Source organism: Argentina silus (assembly GCF_951799395.1).
Source record: "Argentina silus genome assembly, chromosome: 9".
NCBI lineage: Eukaryota > Metazoa > Chordata > Actinopteri > Argentiniformes > Argentinidae > Argentina > Argentina silus.
Genome location: NC_139663.1, coordinates 12772164 through 12798999, shown reverse-complemented (window position 1 = coordinate 12798999; position 26836 = coordinate 12772164). Strand labels below are relative to the sequence as shown.

At 41.9% G+C, this 26836-nt stretch overlaps 4 protein-coding genes across 8 annotated transcripts; 3 read left to right on the top strand and 1 right to left on the bottom strand.

The window, feature by feature from the left end:
- Positions 1-1825: 1825 nt before the first annotated feature.
- cnn1b (calponin 1, basic, smooth muscle, b) lies at positions 1826-8858 on the top strand. The gene is made up of 7 exons (XM_083676709.1): positions 1826-2065; positions 5112-5233; positions 5467-5533; positions 6899-7036; positions 7472-7588; positions 7920-8066; positions 8542-8858. Exons 1-7 carry the CDS (start codon positions 2006-2008, stop codon positions 8788-8790), a joined length of 900 nt encoding a protein of 299 aa, XP_083532835.1. The 5' UTR covers positions 1826-2005; the 3' UTR covers positions 8791-8858.
- A 1759-nt stretch (positions 8859-10617) lies between these two features.
- elof1 (elongation factor 1) lies at positions 10618-17341 on the bottom strand. 5 transcript variants are annotated; one of them, XM_083676651.1, is made up of 12 exons: positions 17179-17341; positions 17052-17079; positions 16848-16918; positions 16580-16661; positions 16095-16311; positions 15758-15825; positions 15471-15526; positions 15173-15255; positions 14843-14916; positions 14589-14709; positions 14254-14398; positions 13960-14028 (listed from the first exon to the last, which is right to left on the bottom strand). In XM_083676651.1, exons 1-11 carry the CDS (start codon positions 17197-17199, stop codon positions 14389-14391), a joined length of 831 nt encoding a protein of 276 aa, XP_083532777.1. In that variant the 5' UTR covers positions 17200-17341; the 3' UTR covers positions 13960-14028; positions 14254-14388. The 5 variants fall into 5 exon arrangements, with proteins under 5 accessions (XP_083532781.1, XP_083532777.1, XP_083532779.1 ...); XM_083676653.1 differs by lacking the exon at positions 16848-16918 and having other exon boundaries at positions 17179-17211; XM_083676652.1 differs by lacking the exons at positions 17052-17079; positions 17179-17341 and having other exon boundaries at positions 16580-16998.
- Positions 17342-17401: 60 nt separating this feature from the next.
- Positions 17402-20025, top strand: tmem205 (transmembrane protein 205). Its single transcript, XM_083676656.1, has 4 exons — positions 17402-17536; positions 18126-18235; positions 18362-18525; positions 18782-20025. The coding sequence occupies exons 2-4, from the start codon at positions 18136-18138 to the stop codon at positions 19082-19084; spliced, it is 567 nt and encodes a 188-aa protein (XP_083532782.1). The 5' UTR covers positions 17402-17536; positions 18126-18135; the 3' UTR covers positions 19085-20025.
- A 2675-nt stretch (positions 20026-22700) lies between these two features.
- LOC310810284 (transmembrane protein 205-like) lies at positions 22701-24575 on the top strand. Its single transcript, XM_083677981.1, has 3 exons — positions 22701-22730; positions 23044-23207; positions 23712-24575. The coding sequence occupies exon 3, from the start codon at positions 23712-23714 to the stop codon at positions 23994-23996; it is 285 nt and encodes a 94-aa protein (XP_083534107.1). The 5' UTR covers positions 22701-22730; positions 23044-23207; the 3' UTR covers positions 23997-24575.
- Positions 24576-26836: the final 2261 nt, after the last annotated feature.

Genomic DNA, 26836 nt, shown 5'->3' with positions numbered 1-26836 from the left:
TCATCTCCTTAACAGTATTGTTGAGACCAGGGAAGGCTGGTGGAGATAGAAATTGGAGGACGGGCTCATTGTAATGCATGGAACAGAATGAAGAATGGTATCAAACACGTTTCATGCATTACAATAAACCTGTCCTCCAATTTCTACCTCCACCAGCCTCCCCTGGATGGGACACAGAATGTAATAACACTGTAATAACATTGTTACTACACTGGATATTGGCATTACTGGGCATACTGGCATTGTATCATGAATGTTTCATTTGATTGATTAAAATCCAATGGAGAGTGTTTGTAACCCACTAACACTTCCAGCATCACCACTTTCCCCCACATCACACGACTCATCACTGGGCCATTCCAGAACGTTCTCCTCACCTCATCCCCCCTGTCTGGTAATGCATCGCTACCGTGTGTGTGTGTGTGTGTGTGTGTGTGTGTGTGTGTGTGTGTGTGTGTGTGTGTGAGAGTGAGACAAAGGGACAGTAGCAGAGTGAATCATGCACTCTGGGGATCTGCAGTGCCGTCTGTTCCCCTCCGATGCTTCGCAGCCCCCTGGCTCCCTGCATTCCATTCCCTTGTCATCTGCCTATAGAGGGGAGGTAGAGGAGAGGAGGGGAGGGGAGGGGAGGGGAGGGGAGGGGAGGTAGAGGAGAGGAGGGGAGGGGAGGGGAGGGGAGGGGAGGGAGCAAGCGAGCGACGCACTGGGGTAAAAGAGGAAAACCAGCTCATCGTTCCCAGAGATACGTCAGGGCCCCAAGCTGTATAGCTCACACACATCTCACATCAAACATTCTGGAATACACTGTGTGTGGGTATATGGTTTTTTTTGTAGGTATGGTTGGTATCGGGGGAGGCTGGTGGAGGTAGAAATCAGACGGACTCATTGTAATGCATGGAACGGAATGAGGAATGGTATCAAGCACGTGTGACTGGTTATTTCCCTCTTTTATAAATGGATACTAGTGCCCTAATTGTTTTTTAAGCAATACTTCTTACTTCCCGGTATTCATAGTTTCAGATGGAAAATAATTAGAGTATCCTATAGACAATAATGTTAGGATACAAGGGTTGAAATATATATTTTTGTATATTGAATTAATTAAATGAAATGTTTAATTTGAAGTAAAGGGTTACTCCTTCCTCTGAACTATGGTTCACCAACATATTCTAGAAGTTCGTCCATGTTTCACACAGATGACTCTGCCTGTTTCATTATGTGCAATCTTAACCTTCCCTAACCTTGACCATTACATGGTTAAACTCTGGCCGCTTTAGTTTTATGGTGGTATGAAAAACGAATACAAATTATTCAGTGTATCATTTCATATCTGTTAAATTATAAAGTGTAATCCATAATGTGTCTACATTTATCTGAGATTATCTCATTATCTACTTTTGAGTGAGTTTTATTATCGACATTTGTATCAAAGGTTGAAGTAATTATGGTTAATAATTATTCAGTAATAATGTATGCACACTGGAAGCATGCCGGTCAATTATGGCAATAAATTTAGTTTTTTTTTTTTCTTTCAATTAATTTGTGATGTGGGTGATAGTTTTTCATTTACCATGATGTGGTAATGAAAGTGAAATCGGGTGTAATAAACTCACCCACAAATGAAAAGCATCCTTGAAATCGCTTCAAGGTGGAAAAAGTGACACTGATCAAACCTAATGCCATAGTGGTGACATCACCAGAGGAAGAAGCAACGTCGGGATTGGACGGTGGCCCAAGCCAATCGCGCTGCACTCCAGAAACGCACAGATGGGAAGAGTTTAAAAAAGATTCTGGAAAGTGTTGCAAAGTGGTCCAAAGCCTCACCAGAGCGAGCAGGACGGCAGAAGTATCCGAATAATACCTGCGACATCCGCGGGTCTGTCAATTCCACAGGAGGACAGAGGAACGTAGGACTTTGCGGTGCTTTTTCTTTGCGAGGACAGAGCGGTCTACCTCACCATTTTAAAGGTCCATTCTCCACTGTGAATTACTACCATAGACTACCATGACAACCCATTTCAGAAGCGGCCCAGCCTTTGGACTGTCTGCCGAGGTCAAGAGTAAGGTAAGTAATATCAAGAGGCTATCATAGACTAGCTACAGTAGGCATGTTTCGGTCGTCGGATAACATTACTGAGATGTGAGGAAAGGATGTGAGGAAAGGATGCTTGTGCCTTAAGAGGATGCTTCCACTTGACACGCTTGTCGTCGGCACGTGCATCCTTACTCTGTTCTACAGTCTAAATACCGTCACATTTCCTCTACAGTTAAAACGAAAGTTATAGCCTAATGGAAATCTTTTTGTTTATGTTTTAGATAAGAGTGAACTTTTATAGCCAATTGTTTTTGTTTTGCTTTTTGTCAGGAGTAGTTTCATTATTATTAACTCTGCAGTCAACTATGGTAAGAATATGATGGAGAGAGAGAGAAAGAGAGAGAGGACGTCACCTGTCATAGAGGACAATGACAGACCTAGGTCTGATTGTCACTCCTAAGTCACATCCGATAGGAGTCCACAATGCATGGTTTTTAGTCTAGTGGGAGTCACATAGGCCTTTATGAATTACCCTGTTCTCTAGCCCAAACGTAACACACATGATTATCATCAAACATATGGCACCACCACGACTTCCAATGCTAGCACAAGAATGCAAGAATGTCTCCAGGAGCTGCCAAGTATATCAGCCATCAACACCATCCAACGGTCTGTGGCCCACACTGAATGCAGCTGTCACCAGAACACAATCTGATGTTGGATGGGGCGAGAGGGGATGGATAAGGAAAGGGGGTTCATCAGGGTCATCCATTTATGTTCACTGACAATGTAAGACACAATCAACATCATGAGTCATAAATGCTGATGTAACCGAGTTGAGATGATAAAACTCACTCCTCAAGTTCAAATGCCCCTACCTCCGCCGCGCTGTCGAATTTCTATCTTCTCGATAACGTAGCTGGTTTACATCGGGTATTTGACGAGATGGTCACGTGTGTTGGCATGTCAGAGATCGCAGGTTCGAGACTCGGTCGGAGCAATTTGAATTGCGGGCGTTGACGTCTGTTTCACTGATAACTCATTTTGAGCTTGGACTGTGTGTGACTGGCTATCAATTTCTACCTCCACCAGCCTCCACTGCTGCCTATGCTGGTGAGAAGACAGAACTATAAAGAAATAAAGATCGCATTGCAGTGACATTTACTCCAACAACATTTCAATTGCCAAGAATTTGCTTTGTTCAGGGTGTGGAAGACAGACAGAACTTTCAGAGAATATTCTAGAACTCCTCTTTCCAAACTTCCAATCTCACAAGTAGGAGCACTCTGCAGTCCATCCATTACCTCCTTGGCCAGCGGCCACCAAAGTCATTAGTCAAGAAGACGATATTCAGGGAAGTCTCTGTGTCTGGCTGTGGTGGCTGTCACATGAGGCCATTGTGGGTCATTGTGGATGGTAAGTGGGTCTCTCACTGATATATATTAGGATTAGGCATAAGATTAGGAGTGGGGTAAAGGTTAGGGTTCGTGGTTAGGGATAGTGTTTAAAATCATATGTTAAGGAGAAAAAGAGTTCTACTTCCTGCTTAGCAGCTTGGCCAAATGGTGACGACCTGGTAGTGTAAGTGCCAGTTTAATGACATCAGATGAGAGTGGAGATGCTCCACAGACAGACAGGTACGTCAGCGGCTCCTACCTCCTTTTAAGGAGTCACACCGCTCTGTCTTAGGAGCTGACAGAGTGTCCCTCTGTAAACAGTTTACACAGCAGTGGGGGATGACAAATCACTCTAGAGAGGCTGAACAATGCATTCTGGATTCTAATTATTTATGGATGTTCATGTTTCATGCACATACATACAGCACATGATAGCTTGTGTCTACTTGAATGAATTAGACAGAGACCATGCATTTTTATTTAAAATACATGTTTGTATTATTGACATATCTTACACATTATTCTCTTCAGGAATAACTCTTGAAGCTATTTTATTCCTTTACCCATTGCCTGTATGTAAAAAGGATTCACTCCTGGTAATATACACTTTTTGTTTGCTAGTAACCCAACATACATGAAAAACATTGATTAAACCAGTGGACTAGTGCCATGTTATTTGGGTCATTTTTAGCCTCAAGGACTGACTTTCAAAGTTTGAAAAAAGGGGGCCAGATCTGATTGCATTCCTGACCTTTACATTGAAAAAAAAGACAACAACAACAAAGCAAAATCAAACTCTGACCAAAATACCTTGGCAGGATGTGTGTGGTGCTGTCGGTGTTGGCATGACTTTATCAGACGTGGTTTGCCTGAATAGTCGACTCACTGTAAAAGGACAGATTCCGGAAAACCCAGAGGGAGAGAAAGAGAGAGGGAGAGAGAGAGAGAGAGAGGGAAAGATGGAGTGGAGGGAGGAGTTATTAGGAGAGCTGTTTCTCCCAAGTTTGGTGTGATGGACTGGAAGCTACGCAAACCCTGCTGCTTTGAAATACCTGTTTGTATTGGCTCCTCGTCCTGCAGGCCCTCTCTCAGGCCGTGAGTGAGTGAGTGAGTGAGCAGAACATTCAGAAAAGGAGAGAGAGAGCGCAGGAGGGAGGAGAAAGGAGGGGGGGGTCTATGGCCCCACTCTAGAATTTGAAGTATTAGGGGGAAGCGTTTGTGCCAATAAGGAAATACAAGGCAAGGGAGAATCAGTGTTTCTCCATGCAGGAATGTCCCTGGGCCTTTTTCATTTTCATGATTCTTCCTGTTGTTTTATACTCTCCTATCCATCTCCAGGTTTTATTATTATTACAGTAAAGCTCTCATAGGAAAGGAGAAAGGAATGTTATCCCACTGTTACGAGACAGGAGGAGAAGAAAAAAGTGGGAGCTACTGCTATGACTCCCTGGCTGGAGTTCTGTCTTGTAGTCTGTGTGTCTTTCTGTAGTTATTGTACGGTTTGTGGTCATATGAGTATTTCTCAGTTAGTTGAGCACACATACACACACACGCACACACACACACACACACACACACACACATTCATGCATTTCCTAAAACCAGCAGTTAGAGGACACCCATCCCTCAGCAAGTGTTTTATTACATTCTGTTCTAACCTTTGACCTCTTCCCCCTCAGTTGGCCCAGAAGTATGACCCCCAGAAGGAGGAGGAGCTGAGGCTTTGGATCCAGGATGTGACGGGCAAGAAGATTGTGGACAACTTCATGGAGAGCCTGAAGGATGGAGTCATCTTGTGCGAGTGAGTGAAGGATACTCTCCTCTTGCTTACTAGTTTACCAGGGGAGGCTGTTGGAGGTAGAAATCGGAGGACGAATGAGGAATTCCATTCCATGCATTACAATGAGCCCGTCCTCCGATTTCTACCTCCACCAGCCTCCACTGCAGTTTACACACTATCAAAGAGGACAGTGGGGCTCTCAAAGTCAGAACACTGTTTTGAAATGTTTACCTGTTCCTTTTTCCTGTGTGTAGACTTATCAACACACTCAAGCCAGGATCTGTGAGAAAGGTCAACAGCTCCCTTCAAAACTGGCACCAGGTAAGCTTGCTCCGAAGCAGATGATGCATACAGTAACACGTGTTTGATACCATTCCTCGGGCTCATTGTAATGCAGGGAATGGAATGGAATGAGGAATTGAGCCCGTCCTCCGATTTCTGCCTCCCCTGTAACATGTAATGACAACCTGTGCTCAGTAGTGAAAAGTGTTGATAAACCAAGAACCATCAGTCTGTGCTGTTCTGCTTGATGCCTACAAGCCACTGAAACAAGGGGTCAGGCTAAGAGTAGAACAATGAGGGACTCCCGCACACTTGCTTGCAAATTAACAATTTAATAAGTGTAACATTTCGGTCAAAGACCTTCGTCAGGTCTTTCATCAGGTCTTCGACGAAGGTCTTTAAATGTTCTACTTTAAGTCTGACTTCTCTTACACACCTGCTGCAAAGAGACAAACTCAGATGTGCAAAATTCTTCATCAGGCAATCTTCATCAGTCATAGAATGTCATACTAAGTTTCTTAGTCATTCTGATCCTTTAAAAAAGCCCCTTAAATTACAAGTGTTGCCAGAGTAGCCAGACCAGTAGCCCCTCTGCTGGGCATGGACGACACACAGCGCTTATTTACATTCTTGGCTGCAGCTGCGTTGGTAAATCATGCTCATCTCAGCATGCATCCTTAGGTCTCCTTTATTTATTATTTTATTTATTTCTAATGTGTTCTTAGCTCTCTTTAGTCCTTAGCTGTCTTTGTGTGGGACTTGAAAAGCAAACAGCACTTAGAGGTGTTTGTTGAACCGCTTTCAGAGAATCCTGAGTGCTGTGGTACACAACAACAACAAATGAATGCACCAGCAGGTGGTCACTGCCTGAGCACTTTCCTGGTACATTACCAGGAAATGCATCCGTGTTAATGGGGGTTTTGTCAGGCGTTAAAGAATAGAGAGGTTTCCTCCAACTATGGAACTAGGGCTTTGAGGAAAACACACAGCTGATGATTCTGAAGTCCGGGGTCTCAAATACATTTCAGACTATTTAAACAGTTATGACGATATCAAACTAACGCTTTGTAACAGATGTTCACTTCACAGTGTTAAGGGTAAGTGACACTACTCTGAAAATGTATTTAACTAGATGAACGATTACTTTACAAGGGAAGAAGTTGAACTACGCCAAAGCTACCTTTGTGAGAAATATAGTTTGTCAAAGTAAAGCTACTTTGAATTTAGTTTAAGTACCACCAAGCTACTGTACAGCAGCACAGAGTTAAACTAATAGTTGAGCTACATGTCGTGGAACTACTCCCCAACACTGCCACTTCATTTGTACTCTAGCTCCTCTCTGGACTTCCCTCCAGTGGATCACTTACCCTTAACTATTTCTACTTTCTCTCTTTTATTTCTCAGCTTGAAAACATTGGCAATTTTATCAGAGCCATCACAGAATATGGGTTGAAGCCACATGATCTGTTCGAGGCCAACGACCTGTTTGAGAACTGCAACCACACCCAGGTTCAGAGCACGCTGATCACCTTGGCTGGAGTGGTGAGTCGCGGAAGGAAGTCTACAGTAACTCGGCCCCAGATCTCTACCTCTTTCTTTCGCCAACTTTTAGGACTATCGTTGTTGTGTCTGGCATGACAACCCTAGTCATAGAAGTTGGCTACAGCACACATGGTACAGGTCTGAAGCACAGATCTCTACTGCATACCAGATCTCTACTGCATACCAGATCTCTACTGCATACCAATATCTGACTGTATTATTGACATGACATGAGATAACATAATATATGTCACCTATTGTTTTTACTCCACAACATCACAGTGGAGGCTGGTGGAGGTAGAAATCGTAGGACGGGCTCATAGTAATGCATGCTCCACCAGCCTCCACTGCTACATTACATTTCCATCACATCTCATTGTTAGTAGCCTTCTCAGTGGGACCTCATCTCTGCTTCTGTACCTCTCCTCTCCTCAGGCCAAGTCCCAGGGTTTCCACTCCAAGTACGACATCGGGGTGAAGTACGCTGAAAAACAACAGCGGCGTTTCGCCCCAGAGAAGATGAAGGAGGGACGCAACGTGATTGGCCTGCAGGTCAGAGCAGAGCGAGTCTGTCCTTCTGTTTGTCAACAACATATCTGTGTATTAATGGTGTGAAAGTAGCATACAATAACATACATACATTTCATTAATTTAATTCAGTGGCGAAGTTGTCAATTTTGTCCATGAGTTTTGTCCATTTATTTATTCATGCATTATTTGACAGGGAGAGTGCAAATGATTCAATATGTCCATTTCCTAATGGTAAGAGTTAGCTAGATAGCAAATTTTCATCTGTATTCCCATGGCAATTTCTGATGATATCAGAGCTCAATCTTAACCAACACACCAACTGTATGGTTGGTTACTGTATGTATGTCCTTAGATGGGTACCAACAAGTTGGCCAGCCAGAAGGGCATGACCTCCTATGGCACACGGCGCCACCTGTACGACCCAAAGTCAGGCATGGATAACCCTCTGGACCAGTCCACCATCAGCCTTCAGATGGGCACCAATAAAGGAGCCAGTCAGGTGGGGTCGCTGTTTTATTTAATATATTCTCTGGTTTCTCAAAAACAATGAATTGAAATTGATGTACATCCTTTTTCTATTATTTTTTTTAAATTATTATTTTGAATACAAATCATAAACCTACAGTACAATATCACAGACACCTTGTAGATGAATTTACAGTGACATACAATACATAACAAACGCTAAGATTATACATAATACTAAGATAATGTATAATCTTATTATTTCCCTTCTCTGCCTGTCTTGAAAGGGTAAAATGTCACATTCTTTTGTCATATATTATACAGGATGTCTAATCCTTCCTGTGCTGCATGTGGTTCCCTCTCTCTCTCCCTCCCTCGATTTCTCTCTCCTTCTGCTTCTCTCTCTCTCTCCCTCCCTCTATCTCTCTCTCCTTCTGCTTCTCCCTTTCTGTCTCTCTCCCACTCCCTCTTTCTCCCACCCTCCCTCTCCCTCTCTTGCTCCCCCCCAGGCTGGCATGACAGCTCCAGGTACCAGGAGACACATCTTTGACAAGAAGCTGGACCTGGAGAACTGTGACACCACCACAGTCTCTCTGCAGATGGGCTCCAACAAGGGGGCGTCCCAGCAGGGCATGACCACATACGGCAGCTCCCGGCAGGTCTTCGACAACAAGTACTGCTCCAACCCCACCGAGGACTTGGTCAACAACGGCCAGGAGGCCGAGGTGTACGACGGCTACCACACCTACTCTGACTAACAAGGACAGAGGATGGAGAGGAGACCACACCCCTCAGCCCACCCTCAAACAACCCCTCCTTCCTTCTCTCAACCAGCAAGACCAACAGTTGTTTTTTTTTACTGCACTGTTGTCGAAATATCATCATCATCATCATCATCATCCCAGGCTGTTTCAAACCATTTTGTTCCTCCGTTTTATAAGGGGATGCCTTGTTCCCCTTGAAGAAAAGAGTGCATGGTTTTTGTAATCATTTTCATTTCGTGGCCAATTCCCCTCCCCAACTGATGATTTCGGTATGGTGAACAAAATGACCATGAAATCAAATCAAGAAACCAAAAGAGACCCATTCTATCATAAATGTCAATTTTGTATGTCCTTTTATATTTATAGAGCTTTCATCTTTTTTTATTTAATTGGAGATTCACAGCTGTAGATCCCTGTCCAGCTCCAACATTGAGAAAACAGAAAACGTTCCTTGAAAGGAAAGAAGTGATCGATTTCGTGCTGTTAACCTCTGACCCCTATTGGAACCAGAGCCCTCGTCCACAACAGAATACTAGGCTCTGGGATTCCACCCCTCTGGGTGACACGGAACCCACAGAATCTTCCAGAAGGACACAGGGACATGGCTTTGAGCGGACTTTGCACCTCTGTGCTGGCATCTCTTTTTTTCCTCTTTTTCACATTCAAGTGAGTGACCAACATCGGCATCATGGCCAAAACCAACAGAATATTAAAAGTACTTATCAAGTGGATTCTTCAACCCTTTTATGCTCTTTGTTTAGAAGTATACAGAGCAGATTCCATTTGCTGCAAATAAGCCCCTCCCCCTAACTATGACTTCATGGTTGTCACACAATTAGCGTTTCCGAGACAACTTCTGTTCTCCTCTGGCCACAGTGGCACACTGCTTTTATATATTGTTGCTCTATTTGCACTTAGCACACCCTGCGCGCTGCACATGGCTAGAATAACATGCGACGCCTAAATTTAATTGTGGGGATTGAAGCCAGGTCATGGAGAGCTACCCCATCTGCTCCTCATCACGTGACCCATGTGCTGGTTTCGACCATTGATAGTATGACCTTCCAGTTGATACCCTCTGAACAGCAGCACCATGCAGCAGACCCTTTCACTACATGGTACGGCGTCCCCGTACCATGCCCACCGCTGGACTTGAATGTAATGTGATTGTAAGACCACGTGTGAGGGTCACTTACTTGAATTTTGTCACCTTATCAGATATCCCGAGCGCACAGCACAGCGTGTGTCATGGTTTAATAAAAAAAAAAATGCTGCAAAGCTTAGGGTGGATGGAATGGAAGTCGAGATGCGGTTCAAGGCATTCATGGGAGTATTGTGATCGTGAGCAAAGCCCTTGAGAAGCAGAACAGGCCTGTGCTTTGTGTGCTCAAATAATTAACAATCGTGCCTTTTTCTACACTTAACTCACCAATAAGATGTATGTTCATGTCTGCCCTGCACCTTATTGGCTCCCAGGATCCAGACTACTCTTATACTTATATCAGTCTGCCACGGTAAAGAGAGCTGGATTAGTTTAACTTTACCCTAATTCACCCCACAGAGCCGAGTTGAGCTTAGCCGAACTGGGCATGTCTGGTTGCACGTCCACCCGAGTTGATGAAATAGTGCCGGAAATGAAGGTGTGAAAATAAAATAAAATAAAATATGGGCCAGCACAGTATGGTTCTGATCGGCCCTGTAATGTGTAAAGCCTCTTTGATGGGTCCTGGTGGTGAGTTACGGGGCAGTATTGATGTGTTTTTATATAAATTGCAGGTATTTGAATTTTCTGAATTAGATATTATTCCTAACAACACTTGATGTTTGTGGAATATATAGTGATTGATAGAGTGTAATGGCTTACATCAAAAAGGACCATGTTCTGAGGCTGAGACAATAATCATGAGTGTGCAGAATTATCAACGTGGCTATTTCCTACATTAGTGCCATCTGGTGTTGCACAATAACATTAAAAGAAGAAACTGCATCATACAGACATAAGGTAAAGGAAAAATAACAAACATTCTATATTGTTAGTTGAGCCATCAAATGTACCAAAGGACGTTCTTTTTATTCAAGACCAAACTTATACTGTATAATTACAGTATGACGTTATGTACAAAGTCACTTGCACATAAAATGCCAAGTAAATATACTTTGTGATATTCAGAATTAATGTCATCAATGTCCAGTCAAAATACAATTTGTGACATGACAAATGTCTTTGTTGGCTCCCCATGTGTGGTCTTAACCTTGCGTCAATGTTGTTCACACATTGTACCAGTTGTTCAGTCTTCTGAATATCTCTTTTGTATGTGCCTTTCACTTAAAATGACATTTGTGCAATATAATAAAACACATCAAAAACATGATCTGATTGGATTTGTGAAAAACAGTCGAATACAGACTACAGAGACAGTCAGACAATATGAACAAGTCCTTTCACTAAGGGTGGAATCCAAACTCCAGACCTGCGTACCTGGAATGTCAGAGTTACACACGCAGACCTCCAGTTAGGATTCCACCCTCTCAATCAGAGACATACAGCACACAGAGAGGTGTGAATTACATTAATGTTTAATTGGTTGATTACATACTAAAAAAAACTTGATTGTAATAAAAATCATCACGTAAAAACAAAATAAACTACAGGTTAGATGACTCATACAAACTGAAATCTACTGAACCCACAAATGGACGGACTGAAACACTTGAGACAAAGGAATGTCAACAAACTAGACTTGTCAGTTAAACGACTAAATAATGATGCAAGTTGACAAGTTAGAACTTAAAACAAGAAATTCATTGGAATGTTTCATTGTCCGACCCACCATCCAACCTTGTCAGAGGGGAAATAGTGTAACAAAAAAAAAAGAAAAGAAAAAAGGTGTAACTTCCGTTATAGGTAGACTCTGGAATATGACATCAATGGGAAATGAGCAGGGCGATGCTACCAGAGATCATTTCAAAACGAAGACGATCAAGAAACGAGAGGAGGCGATCAACTCCGGCACCCATATCGTGACGGTGGGAATGTGCCGATGTCTATCAAGTGCCTACCGTTGTTCACATCTTAACTTACTCCAAATATCTCTGGCAAAAGTTGCTGTGACTTCCTGGCGTGACGTCATATCCCAGAGTCTCCCTTTAAATCACTATAAGAGTGGACGGACACTGCGGATTTCACAGACTCAGTACTGCACGTTGTCATCAGTCTTCTCCAGCTCATCACATCTACTACATGGCAGAACAGAACCCTGGCCCAGCCAGAGATCATGTGACCCATCACAGGGAATATGGGGGGTGGGGGGGTGAGGTCAGACAGGGAGTGAGTCCGAGAGGTTGGGGGTTGGGAGGGAGAACAACACTGCTACTGATTGGCTGATTCACAAGCATCAATCCAGTCGCTGTAAACATCCACTGGTTCTGACAGATCTGGAGAGGAATGTTAAAGTAATATCAAGAGAACACAGACAAGAGGACAACAGGACATGGAGTAAGTGGTTAGGAGCAAAAATCACAACTTTAACATTCTCTGAACAAGTATTTTGTGTGTGCTCAGCGTGAAAGTGGGAATCTGCCAACAAAGAGCTGTCAATCACTGTCTTTCAGACAATCAAAAGGACAGTTTAATGTTGTTCAAAAGGATACAAGTTATAGGTGTCTGGAATTCCTCCAAGCAGACTGTACAAGATATTATTCCCGTGTTTCGAGTCCGTTCCCTGCAAGGAAAGAGAAAACGTTTATCGGAGACATCAATATACTCAGGCAGGCCCAAAGAAATGTATGCATGCAAGTATAACATACTCAGACCACATCAACGTCACAGATTAACTTTACACCCATCGTTACCCGACGGTACGGTGGAAAACTCCCAACACGGCACTCTGCATTGCAATTCCGCTTCGTTTACAAGTATTATCACCCTCTGGTTTACCTGCACACTATGCAGAAATGCAGATGTTTGGAGTTTTCCAATGTAATGACAGGTATAAAGTTCATCTGTATGGATATTTAAGCAGCCCTTTGTATATTTCCTGGGGCCGGAGAAAATCTCTGATGATGGAGAGTATGTGGATGTTCTCAAAACTGGGATAAGTGATGCCAAAACTGGTAAGGGCACTCATGTTGAATTAAGTAGCAAGCTCCGGCAAGCCAATACCACGACACTCCCATGACACATGGAGTGTCACATCACATCATGATTGCAGAGAGCTGCAGACATCCAGACAAGGCTTCTGTTTGCAGCAACTGGGTGAACTTACATTTTAACGTCACAGGACTTCTCGTGGTTACAAAACGGGCAAGTGAACTGGACATCCAAGTTGCCCGTCAATTTCTTTTTGGGAGGTGGCTTTCTCTTTGACTTTCTGCGTCCCATCCTCGATGTAATGCAAATCTGTAAGGATTCAATCACAATTGATATGTTATTTCTTAGGTGAAGAACATATCCAAGGGTCCTTGCTGTGGAAGATCTTCACTGAAGTCATTGAGCAGATAAAAAAGGCATTTGTTCATGTAGTAGGCATATAAAGACTAGAAGTTCACGACTTGTCCGTCATTGCCATGGACCCTATTTGTCAACTACATACTAGTATACGCATGCGCCAACTAACAAGATGCTTGTGTAAATAAACAACTTCTTTATCAGGCATACTGTCTGACAATAGCTTTATGCCGTTTCTTTCTAATAAAACATGACGATCATGATGACCCATGATGTTCTGAAAAATGATAACAGTAACAACTAGGCCCACACAGTGTGTTCTACATGGATACAGAAGTGTGCATCATCAGTGCGCCGCCATCGCGTGGACTTTCTCTCTTTTGCAGCATCACTGCTGCTAGGCTACTGAGATAGGCTTACTGATAGTGAATGTTATTGTCAACACGTCGTATTGGTGTCTCAAGTTTATTTCCATAACTATTCTATTGTAGGTTGCATGAACATTTGTTATTTTTTTAATACTTCTGATCTTCAGAAATTCCCAATATTTTCAAGACAAAAGAGCGCGAGGAAACACAGCAAGATTAGCGACACTGTTAGCTTGCACTGGTTGAGGAGAGAATCACATGAAAGGGAATCAATCAGCAAAATCTATGTTTTTTACTCTATGGAATATAAAGCAAGCTAAACATATCTAACAAGCTACTTTTTCTTACCCGATTACTGACGATTCGATGTTGTTGAAAATTGTAGTTTTATCCGGAAATTGTGCTGAGCTCTTTCATCTGATTGGGCGAATAAAGGGATTTTTAGGTTGATCATTGGTTCAACATCAGTCATCAACCCGCCTCTCAGGTGACGTTATATCTTTAACATATTAATTGAATTATTATATAATTTAATTATTAACCACATACATTCATTGACAGAAAATAAAACTTAACAAAATTGTTTACTGATTAGTTAGAGTTTATGCCAATACTGTGTGCATCAGTGTATAGAAAACTCACAAACTAAATTATGATTGACATTGCACTTTTATTTCATCATGGCCTCATATATCATGCCCTCAGATATGGCTAGGAGTTGTGCCACAAAGAGGTTAGAAAAATGGTTGACAGATGTTCCCAGGAGTGATTTCCAAACTATTTCCGTCTGAAACAAACACAAAAAAGAGATTCTCTTGTATGCTAATAGTTTCACAGCGTTATCATTCTATTCTATTCTTCATATAGCATATAAATATAAAGCATTATTCAATTAGACCTGCCTATTATTCATTAGATCATATTACATATTAGCATTTGATGATAACAGCAACGATGTTTTGAATGATTTCACTGACCTGGCACACACATTAACAACCTCTGTGGCCTTTGGTGTTGTCTTTTTGGCCTGTTGTCCACTAAGGCCCTCATCTGAATCTGAAGTGACTGGCATTATTCTCTGTACTGTTCCAATGTGGCCTAATATACAAGAAACCAAAAAAAGGCAACAAATGCACAGCGATTGCCACAAACACACGACTGTGGTTCGTTATTATCCAGGCAAATATCTATTCTATCCAACACTGTGAACAATCTTTGACTGATATCTTACCTACTTTCTTGGGGGCCTTGCCTTTCGATATTGTTATAGTCTGAAGCCGATTCTGTACCTCTGAGGTATCAGATCTAAAGAGGGAAAACAAGCACCAGATATAAGTACATAGCAGGGGAGGCTGGTGGAGGCCGAAATCAGAGGACGGGCATGTTTGATACCATTCCTGGCATTACAAGGAGCCCGTTCTCCGATTTCTACCTCCGCCAGCCTTCCCTGATACACAGGAAAACCATCATGATGGGGAGGATAACTCCCTCTGAAACTGCAGTCAGTCAGATGAATAGGCTATAGCAGTACTACAACCTCACTCCAGGGCTGGGCATTCACCTTAGCCTGTGGGTGTCCTGAGGCCTCTGCAGTCTGAGAGCATCCTTTTGTGCTTGGCAGGTGTCAATCATTCTCTCCAAGCACTGAGAATGGAGACAGCATGGATTAGTCCAGGACAGGTAATATTACCTTTGTTTAGTTTAGTCACAAGGTGTCACTTGTGAGCCCTAATAAATAACATACAGAAGATCATATCAAGAGTTTGTAAGCCTACATCAATGGCTCAATGGAAAAAAAAATATCACGTCAATGTGATTTAGAGGATATAACTGATATTAGCTCCTAGCTTCCTAAATACCATATCTTTGCAGTGCCTCTCTGTGAATCTGCGCTGGGTTTCATCTCTCTGATGCCCTGAAAAGAGAAAAACTGATTATGTTTATAAAAAGCCTCCACTATACCAGGTCACATCCTATAAAGACTATGGAAGAGGTGGTTTCACAGACACAGATTAAGCCTAGTCTTGGACTAAATCACACTTTTAATGGTGATTCTCCATTGAAAATGTGTTTTAGTCTAGGACTAGGCTTAATCTAGGTCCGGGAAACCATATTTTATGTTCTCAAGGGTGGGATCAAAACTTGCTAAGTAGGCTGTGAATGTTGCGGACTTCCTCCCTCAGCTCAGCGATCTGTTCCCACAGTACCCTCCGACTAAAGGGACAAACAGACACATCACACAGATAAGGAAGGGAGAGAGCCATGTGATGATTACTAAATCATTACTTAAACTAAACTGGGTGTTTGCTCAGGGAACTAACATAAGGTGACTCATCACGTGAACACAGTTCACCACCTCAGCTACACCTGTCTCATCACCTGTCCTCTACACCTGTCTCATCACCTGTCTTCTACACCTGTCTCATCACCTGTCCTCTACACCTGTCTCAACACCTGTCACAGTTCCAGGCTGTCTGTCCTACCTGTGGTAGAGCTCCTGGGAGAGGTGGTTCATGGCTGCCTGCCTCTGCATGTCAGAGGTGTGATTACTGGAGCAGGGGGCTGAGTGGCAGAAGGATGAGGGCTGAGACAGAAGACTGCGGAGGTAGTGGAGCTCAGTGGAGACCTCACAGTGCAGGGCCTCAAATCGTTCCTCCAGTTGTTGGCCAGCCAAGTGCCTAGCCAAGTGGTACACCTCAGCTGGAAGTAGAAGACACTTATCAAAAGTCTCCCTAAGTCAAACTCTGACGTTAGAGTACTGATGAGTGTTTTTTTTAATAAGATAAGAGGATTATGACAAACACTGGGATTAAAATTGATTGATAGAGGAAATGATAATGGAATTAAGCAATAACCCATCACATAATTTTCCTTTTTCTTAGGGGAGGTAATCAGGCTCAGTCAAATGAGGTTCAAAAGTTGTTTGCTCATAGGATGAATATTGCGCCAGTGTTCCTGCATCCCTAACCTCGAAGCACTGTGATGGTATTGATATTCTGGTTCCTCTCTGCCTCAAGCCTGGCCATAGTATTGCCAAGAGAATCAATTGTCTATAAAACAGCAAACAGTCATTCAAACAATAGCATGAAAAGTAAAAACAAGTAACAAGTTATAAAGATGCCACTGAAGGAAATGCTTAAAAAGATACTGAAAATGGCATCAAGATGTATTGGATCATTCAGCCAAATGATAGAAATGTGACGCTTCCAGGGAAGGGAAGTGTTTACAATTGTCACCTTGGCTTGGTTCTTAACATCTGACCTCAGTCTCTCCACTAGATCCCGGAGAGACTCCTGAGATTCACCCACTACAACACAGCAACACAGGGGAACCAAGTGGTTGAATAACCAGTGTTTGAATAACCAGCCAATTTACTGTAAGTCTGATAAAGTCTGATAAATGCAGTGCCACCGACTGACACACATCATGAACCTACAAACCTTCAGCAGGAGGGGGCACTGGTTCACTCTGAAACAACAAACCCATTTTGTATATAACTACACCAGAAACAAACTGTTTGGTACTACAACAACAACAACAACAACACCAGCGTAAAATGTAACTCACCAATCCCGATTGATCGTCCATGACAAATGATAAGTTACCGTTGACCTCGTCGAGGGGAAAGTTTTGGATTGATTTGGGTAGAAAGAGGCACGCACGTCACAATTAATGGGCGGGGCCTGCGTAGTAAATATTGTCCATCTATGTGATGATTGGTTTGTGGATTATAAATTATGCGTAATATTCATTTTGTAAGAATGCCATTTGCTGGTACTGTTTGAGGGGCGTGGTTTCTGAGCATGGGCGTGTGAACAAGGAAGTGCCCAGGAAATTGTTCAATAGTCAGATTGATATCCAAGATATTTTGACATTTCATCTGAAAAGGGAACAATTGACATCGAAGGGGAAAAAAGCAACACAGGTCAGTGGATATCTCTGCGGGTAGAACGTGGATTTTGCCTCTCTTCAGAATGCACATAAACATAAACCAATATGCGTGTGTTGAAGAGAAAGAAACTTGTGTAACTCACCCAGCAGGCAGGCTAGCTGACGAGCCAACGTCAACATTTGAACTAACGTGTGTCAAATAATTTCATACAGTAGACAGAGGCAATTTCACTGCTACTGTGTGAATATCACATGAATATGTGATATTCATCAAGGTGTTCGTATTAGATACTTGAGTTGAATGCTACAGTAGCAAAATTAAGAGGCAGCCAGGGTGTGAGTGCTCTCTGTCAGTCAGTCTGCTTATCTATGAACGCCGCAGGCCCTTGAATGCTAATCATACCTGCACATATGTGGACCGCTCTCCAGTAATGAAAGTGTGTTTTGAGAGAGGTTTCAAATATGAGAGATATTCTTTCAGCTGAAGTACAAGGTTATTGTGCAAGAGCGGAGTGTGTAGTGTTGTATTTCCCATGTACCCATATTGCCACCAATCATTGGTATGCAATATGTGTCTTCCTCGCCCATACACAGTACTGATATCGACCTTTTCTGTCTTCCAGAGTGATTACCATGGTTACAGAAGGGGAGCCCACAGACTTGGTGAAGGTGCTGCACATGCTGGTGTTGTCTTTCTCATGGGGAATGCAGCTATGGGTCTCCTTCATAGCAGGTGAGGGACAAGACAAAGACATTGCATGATCATGTGTATTAAATTAATGTTTGAATTGTAAGTGTTTGAGGCAGTGAATCAGTCTCAGTCTCACACTCAAATGTCTCTTGCTGTCTCTACCCACAGGTTTTGCTCTGGTGCGGACGGTAACTCGACATACCTTCGGGCTGGTGCAAAGCAAGCTCTTCCCTATCTATTTCTACTGCCTGCTGGGCAGCAATGTTGTCAGCCTGGCTGTGTATGCAGTGTACCACCCAAGAGAACTGCTGGACTGGCATGAGAGTGTACAGGTCAGGCATTATAATTCTCTAATTGAATGTATTGTAAGGTACAAATCGATTTAGAGCACTTTGCTCTCTAAAAAATAATGAGGTAATTGTGTATACTGGTAGTAATGGTTATAGCTTGCTATAATTGCTGTTTGATAGACCTGTACTGTACCATACTTAATTCATTTCAAAATAAATATGTACTGTAACATCACTGACAACTCAGTTCATAACCCTTGTTTAACTGTATTGAAATCTTTTTCCCCTTTTCCTGCAGATGGTCCTGTACTTCGTGGCTGTGATCATGGTGGGTCTCAACGCCCAGTGGTTCGGCCCGGCGGCCACTGAGGTGATGTTTAAGCTGCGTGTGGTCGAGGAGGAGCACGGCCTGGGGAACCAGATAGGGTTGGGCAGCCAGAAGGAAGCCTACGCCAAACTCAAGGAGCAGGACCCCAAGTACAAGGCCCTAAAGAGGACCTTTGGTAAATATCATGGCCTGTCTAGTCTATGTAACCTGATTGGGTTTGTCTGCACTACCACCAACCTGGTGTATACAGCCCTCAATTTAAGCACCATTTAAGCAACATTACTCTCAATAGGGTGATTCATAACTTGAGATCTGTGTGTGTTGCTAGGGCAAATCTTCCATTGACTTCAATGTGTGGTTAATGTGAAAGTCCCAAGTAATGCTGGTATTGTTCAAGTTAGGACTCAGCCCAATGTGTTGAGAATAGTTGTGGTGTGGTGGTCTTCTTGTTGATTTGAGATCCATACTGCCTGTCAGCTATGACATAATTTTTTTACATCCAGTACAGTAATTGTCTGATTGTTTCCGTTTCAGTTAAAAGAGATAGCTTAGCACTTCAAAGTATTCCTGTCTTTCCCTTTTCAAACATGTTGTCCCAAGGATGATATGATTATGTTATAAAGATTTTCATTGACAATGATTATTCCTCAAATAATAGTGATCTCACATATCCACATACCTGAGCCTTTGAATATGTTGAGTAGAGCTGAAAATAATCATTTAATTATAAAAAAAAAAAAAAAAAAAATACTGACATTTCTTTTACTATTATTTTGTTTCTATTAGATAGGACCAATGAATGACTTTATACAGATCAGTGGATAGGACTGCATTACCCAATTATTTTGTTTCTTTTGATTGTCATGTCTTGAGATGTTTGTGCCTCCACTAGAGGGTGATGTCTGAATACAAATGAAGTATGCATCATTTTTTCAACAATTACCAAGTGCCTCCAGTGTACAATAGCAATATCATGGTAACATTTAGCTCAGGACTATCACTTTAAATGACATGTGACTGAACTACAATTATGAATATTCTTAGAAGGAACTTTCTAATTTTTTCTAATTTTATAGCCGCATTGATCATCTACTGTGCATGTGTTTGAGCACCTTCTTTCACAAAAAATAAGTCAATAAAATAAGTACATTATTTGTATTATGCCATCTCAAACATTTGTATTCTCATTTTGTTGCATTTTGGAAAGGAAGAGACATGTCTTGACTGATAGAATTGACTGAATCCAGACCTAACCTATACACATCCACTATGGTTAAATACAAACAAGGCTGTACCATTTCAATGTTTATCCAAAGGTCGATATGTAGCAATAGGATAGGGCAGAGCATTGTTGAAAATGGTAACCGAATGACTTAAAATCTATTAAGAAGATATGCCTTTTGATGGTTGCATTGCTCTTTGGCAGCACTGCTTTAGCAAATATAACTGATTTGATTGAGCACTAAGACAGTGAAAATAGTTTACAGATTAACACTTGTGATATTTATACATTAAACAGAATAATATTAATAACACCATATCGACATGACTGCTTACTTTCACTGACCCATAGAATGTTGTGCAACAGGCACCCAAAAAATCCACAAAGGAAAGCCTTGCACACATTTGATCTTCAAAGGCTGGAAAATGATTGCTTATCTTGTGGGGAGACCATCTGTGAGAAAGGCACACGGCATGTTTAGTTGACTTATTAAAATTGATTATTAAAATAATAATAATAATAATTGTTCATATAATATTATTCACATACATTGCAAAGACAGAACTGTTTTACTTTGTTTTGCTATTGTTTGATGACTCTCTGACTAGAGGAACACAGGCACAGATAAGAGAGAGAGGAGTTAACTGTGTGCTTACTATTGTATGTGGTGATGTACATTACTGAAGAAACACACATTGCAAAGACAGAACTGTTTTACTTTGTTTTGCTATTGTTTGATGAATATATGCTGTTTTATAGACTATTTATTCTCTGCACGAGGCAGAGAGGAGCCAGAATCTCAATACCATCACAGTACTTCAAGGTTGCAGGTCCAGCATCTATGAGCAACCAATATATCTTTTAATATAATGCGAAAAGATGCAAGCCTGATTACCTCCTCCAAGAAAAAGCACAATGATGTGATAGGACATTGTGATAGGACACTGCAGATTAATTCCATTATCATTTCCTCTATCAATCTTTTCCCCTAGTTGATGGCATCAGAGCAATCACTTTCCAGAAATAACAGCATTTGTCATAATCCTCTAATCTTATATATAAAAAAACACTTTCATCAATACTACACTGCGCTGTGAGGTCTCCACTGTGCTCCACCATCTTGTCTCACCCGTCCTCCTTCTCCTCCTGCCACTCAGCCTCTGACATCCAGAGGCAAGCAGCCATGAACCACCTCTCCCAGGACCTCTACCACAGGTAGGACAGACTGGATGTCCTTGTGTTGAGACAGGTGTAGAGGACAGGTGATGAGACAGATGTAGCTGAGGTGGTGAACTGTGCTCACGTGATGAGTCACCTTATGTTAGCTCCTAGAGCAGAGCTGGCTTGGTTCTCAACATCTGATCTCAGTCTCTCCACGACATCCTGGAGAGGCTCCTGAGATTCAGCCACTACAAGCCAAATCAAGGGAACCAAATGTTACTCCATATGTTCGACTCCACCAGTTGTTCATGAGGATCCTAAGGTTCCTACAATGTATAGATCACACAATGTAACGCATAGTCTGACTTCTGAATAAGTCACGATTTCATGGTTTATGTATACAGTGACGTCTTAATCTACATTGGGTTTCTTTATGGTGTGCATTTCAACCTTAAGCATGAATTCCATAGGTTGAGTTTGAGGAAACTCCCCTCTCTCCAAAAGTATATAAACTCATGTAACTGTTGCACCTTGTATGCTACTACTGCTGCTCATCCCGACCAGTTGTTGATAAATCTTGAATTGGACTCAGGTGTTTGTTGTTTTTCTCTGTATTTTCAGACCATTGGTTACAGGAACGAGGAACTCTGTGAGAGGTAAGTAGTTATGGTGTATCACCCTCATATAGTTTAGGGATTTCCTCCTTTCCACTGCTGTGTAGAAGTGGCCCTAAACAATTTTGATACATGCATTCTCTCACATTGTGCCAAGTTTGGTCTAGAGACCGTATTGTGATTGACTATGAGAAGGGTTACTGATAACACAAAAAAGATTAAGATTAGTAAGTCAGAAGGACATCTGGTGATGTGAAAGTCTCAGCTAAAACAGAAGGCAGGGCATTTTTGCCCAACGACATCAGAGGCAGCACTCTCTGCCTGTCCTGTAATAAGATACAGTATGTGATATTATATGTGGTCCTCTGGCTCAGTTGGGAGAGCATGGTGCTAACAATGCTTAGGTTGTGTGTTCGATTCCCGCTGGGACCACCTATACTGAAAAATGTATGCAATGTAAGTCGCTTTGGATAAAAGCGTCAGGTAAATGGTGTATATATATATGGTGAAGAAGGGCTTGGAACCACATAATAATGTCACATTGAGATTCTTGGTGTGAGAGTCCACAGGTCAGGCATTAATACTACATGTTTTCATTTATTGTACCAAACTAGTTGCAAGTTGAGTACTCTGCTCTCTGAAAGAGAAACAATACACTTATACGAAGTACAGAGACTCTTATACTGGTTTGATGTACTGTAAAATGTTCAACAAGTCTTATGTACTATATGTTTTTTTTTCCTCTCTTTCTGCAGATGGTCCTGTACTTTGTGGCTGTGATCATAGTGGTTCTCAATGCCCAGTGGTTGAGCCCAGCGACCACAGAGGTGATGTTCCAGCTGCATGAGGTGGAAGAGGAGCACGGCCTGGGGAACCAGATAGGGCTGGGCAGCCATATGGAACTCAACGTGCAGAACCCCAAGTACAAGGCCCTCAATAGACCTGTCTATTCTATGCAACCTGATTGAGTTAATCTATACTACTAATAACCTGGTGTATTCAAATTGAAATTTGTGAATTTGTTGAAGTGTTTGTCGTTTGTCTTGGTATCTTCACACCATCTACACCAGATCCCTACATGATCCCTACACCAGATCTCTACGTGTGTGTGTGTGTGTGTGTGTGTGTGTGTCTGTGTGTGTGCGTCCACCTTATATTGTAAATGTTTGAGGCATTGAACCTGTCTCTCTCAATCTCACACTGACTCTAATACAATTTGTTCTTTCTACCCACAGATTCTGCTCTGGTGCAGCAGGTAACACGACATACCTTCGGGCTGGTGCAAAGGAAACTCTTCCCTGTCTATTTGTATTACGTGGTGGGCAGCACTGTTGTCAGCCTGGCTGTGTATGCAGGGTACCACTCAAGAGAACTGCTGGACTGCGGTGAGAGTGTACAGGTCAGGCATTAAAACTACATGTTTACATCTATTATACAAATTGAAACGAGTTGCTAGTTGAGTACTCTGAGAGAGAAACAATACAATTAAAGTTAGTACAGGGACTCTTATACTTGTTTGATTTAAAATGTTCAACAACCCAGTCAGCAGATAATTGTGGGCCAGATCTGGTCTTGTGTTGGCACATATGGCCGGAAACGTTGAGTTTTATATGGGCCAGACCTTGTCCAAATGTGGGGGGCCAGCCCTGGCTGAGAGTTGGCAATTTCCTGTGGGACAGCTCTGGTATGAGTAATGTGGCCCTAATATGTTCCTGTAGCTACTAGGCCATTTTTGGTCTGAGTGTGACCTGGGCCACATCCACATGCTGGCCAAGGTCTGGCCTTTTCATGGCAAAGGTAAGGCCCAGGAATGGCAGCTAGAGAACAGCCCACTTCTGGCCCGGGGAACAAAGTTGTAGGGGAAATACTGTATTAAAGTGGCCATATTCCTCTTTTCCTGCAGATGGTCATGTACTTCGTCGCTGTGATCATGGTGGTTCTCAATGCCCAGTGGTTGAGCCCAGCAGCCACAGAGGTGATGTTCCAGCTGCATGTGGTCGAGGAGGAGCACGGCCTGGGGAACCAGAAGGAAGCCTACACCAAACTCAGCGAGCAGGACCCCAAGTACAAGGCCCTCAAGGGCACCTTCAACAAATACTATGGCCTGCATATTCTATGCAACCTGATTGTGTTCATCTGTATTACTAATAACCTGGTGCTTACATCTCTCAACTTAAGGACCATTTAGATACAGACTATTTAAAGGGTAGATTCATAACTTGAGGTCTGTTCATGCTTGGGCAAATCTTTGATTTTTAGATCACCACACCACACCTATTCTGTAGTGTAATTGCTCCTTTTCACTGATAATGGTTATTTCAAATTCCAAATTATTTTTGTACTGACATTTCCTTTTATTATTATTTGGTTTATTTTGGATAGGACCAATGACCGAAAAAGTCAATGACAAGTCAATGACAATATTTAAGTATAAGTAGCAGTAGTAATACTAGCAGTAGATAAAGGGTGTTTATGGGTGCAGAAGTGAGCAGCAGGATGAGCAGATGACAGCTAGGGTTGGTTGTTCAAGTCTTATGGGATAGAAGCAGTGTTGGAGCCTGTTGGTCCGAGACTGGATGCTCCTACCACCTACCCTTATATTGTTCATGTTAATATTGCTAATCTAACAATATTCTCTCTATATATATCTCAATATATATCTCTAGCTTTTAACCAGTATTTGTATTTACATTTATATCATGCAATTTAGTTAGGCTGTATTTTCTTTGCATTTATTAAGTTTATTGAGTGTGTACAACACTGTTGAGGCCCCATGTTAAGTAAAGAACTTTGACATTGACATGATTGTCATTTCTTGACAATGTATTGCTTGTGCCTTCCACTAGAGGGTGATGTCTGAACAATGTGCAGTAACAATATCATGATGATAACATTTACATTTACTCAGGGTTGTCACAATATTATTATTGAGCATTGAGCATCTACTGTGCATGTATTTGAACACCTTCTTTTACTAAATATAAGTAAATAAAATAAGTACTTCCTACTGTTTTCCTTGTATTTAGCCATCTGAAACATTTGCATTAAAGTTATTGCATTTTGGAAAGGAAGACATGTCTTGACTGATCAATATAATCCAGACCTAACGGTTGGCGTCTGCCTCTTGAAGGAACTAGTTCTAACTCCATTACTGATGACGCCAGATTTGAATAAACGGACCAGACCAGTAGCCTACTTTGCTGGCAAGCCACACTAAGAGAGAGGGAGAGAGGATGTCTTAATTCATGCTATGAATGGATAACTGGACAGCAACCAAAACATTGATAGCGTCAGAGTGAGAAAGAGCAGAATAAGGCTTTCCCAAACGGGAAGACTAAAGGGACCTTCCTGACCTCCATCCCATTGACCAAAATGTGGTTAAAAACCTTAACCAAATTTTAACCAGTTCAGAACTTCAACATCAGTTTGCTGGTCGGGTGTGTCCCTTTAGTTTTCCCCACATCTATACGGTTATATCAATCTGGTTGTACCATTTCAATATTTATCCATAGGATGATATTTAGAAATAGGAGAAAGGCCTTGCATTGTTGAAAATGGTCACTGAATGAAAAATTAATTAAGAAGATACTTTATGCTTTTGATATTGCTCTTTGGCAGCACTGAACAGCAAATTGATCTGATTTAGCTTCCTGTTTGCCTAGAGCTACACTGTCAATATGGAAAAACACTCCCTGACAAGCCCTATACCAGACAAGCCTTATAGCAGACAAGCCTTATAGCAGACAAGCCTTATAGCAGACAAGCCTTATAGCAGGCCACAGCCACAGCCAGCTCCTTCTCTCCCTCACAGAGGCTGCCCCTCTCCTCTACTATCAGCATAGATTTCCTGCAGATGCTGTACAATACACTGGATAGGATTCAATAGGCCTATCCCTCTCTCCCCCTGACCCCCAAATAAAAACTGTTGTTATATATTTTGGGTTTAGATACTAAATATAAATACTGTAAATAGTAAATACTGCACCACACACTCTGTGTGAATGGTGTTTAACTGATAAGATGTTTTTAAGGTTTAACTGATATGATGTCTGAGGGTTAGGGTTAGTAAGTTTTGTATGGAAAGTACATACAGGGAGAGTACTCTTGACATGTATCATTATACATCCATCAAGGAAGAGCTGTCTTCTCTGTTTCCTCATTGGAGAGACTCGACTTCCTCTTAGTTTCCTTGTCAGGCTGGCCTTACCACACCAGGAAGTCACATTCTTTGAACTGCAGAACAAGTTCACCTAATCTCTGTTTTTTTGTTTTTTTAAGTGAAAACATTCTCTCTATCCATTCTCTATGTAACCTACACAGATGGTGACACAGACAGGCCACTGAAGGACAGGAAAGGGTGATGTAACAGGTGCTAGTGATTGGTAGATAGAGATTAACTGGGAGTATACTACAGAAACATTTTACGCTCTGCTTGATTTTCGGAATTCCTGAGGAGCGATTGCACACTAAAATATGAGGAACTGTCTGAAATACGAGGAACTGTCAGAGAGATTCCTCATCCTAATTCACTGATGGAAATAAATGTTATTTACTGTTTAATCATGGCCAAAATTGTACTTTGATTGGTCTACTGTACAGCCAAATACGATACAGCAAATTACAATCAGTACTTCTTATTTGGGGAATAGAACTCACAATGATCCCATCAGCATATTTCTAATTATCTGCAGCCCAACCCTGCAATTGCTTTTTGTATGCTAAATAAATTATGAGAGTCTGGCATACTGAAGATATCTATGCAGTCCTATTCAGGACACTGGCCCCATCTGAACATACAATATTTGCCTGTAATCCAAATAGTGTAGACTACATGTCAATAAAGTGTCTCACTCAAACAATGTATTACAGATTGTGTGCTTCTTTATGTAGTAAATGAGGAATCAGGGTGTGTGTGTGTGTGTGTGTGTGTGTGTGTGTGTGTGTGTGTGTGTGTGTGTGTGTGTGTGTGTGTGTGTGTGTGTGTGTGTGTGTGTGTGTGTGTGTGTGTGTGTGTGTGTGTGTGTGTGT

What these genes read in the sequence shown, in the direction of transcription:
- cnn1b (XM_083676709.1), top strand. Translation starts at nt 2,006, where the DNA reads ATGACAACCCATTTCAGAAGCGGCCCAGCCTTTGGACTGTCTGCCGAG. An exon ending in GCAACGTGATTGGCCTGCAG is followed by an intron (nt 7,589 to 7,919) that starts GTCAGAGCAGAG and finishes GTATGTCCTTAG; the next exon opens with ATGGGTACCAACAAGTTGGC. An exon ending in CCAATAAAGGAGCCAGTCAG is followed by an intron (nt 8,067 to 8,541) that starts GTGGGGTCGCTG and finishes GCTCCCCCCCAG; the next exon opens with GCTGGCATGACAGCTCCAGG.
- elof1 (XM_083676651.1), bottom strand. Translation starts at nt 17,199, where the DNA reads ATGGACGATCAATCGGGATTG. An exon ending in ATGTTAAGAACCAAGCCAAG is followed by an intron (nt 16,662 to 16,847) that starts GTGACAATTGTA and finishes GCTGTTTTATAG; the next exon opens with ACAATTGATTCTCTTGGCAA. An exon ending in CAGGACACCCACAGGCTAAG is followed by an intron (nt 14,917 to 15,172) that starts GTGAATGCCCAG and finishes TTCCCTCTTTAG; the next exon opens with ATCTGATACCTCAGAGGTAC.
- tmem205 (XM_083676656.1), top strand. Translation starts at nt 18,136, where the DNA reads ATGGTTACAGAAGGGGAGCCCACAGACTTGGTGAAGGTGCTGCACATG. An exon ending in ATGGGTCTCCTTCATAGCAG is followed by an intron (nt 18,236 to 18,361) that starts GTGAGGGACAAG and finishes CTCTACCCACAG; the next exon opens with GTTTTGCTCTGGTGCGGACG. An exon ending in ACTGGCATGAGAGTGTACAG is followed by an intron (nt 18,526 to 18,781) that starts GTCAGGCATTAT and finishes CTTTTCCTGCAG; the next exon opens with ATGGTCCTGTACTTCGTGGC.
- LOC310810284 (XM_083677981.1), top strand. Translation starts at nt 23,712, where the DNA reads ATGGTCATGTACTTCGTCGCTGTGATCATGGTGGTTCTCAATGCCCAG.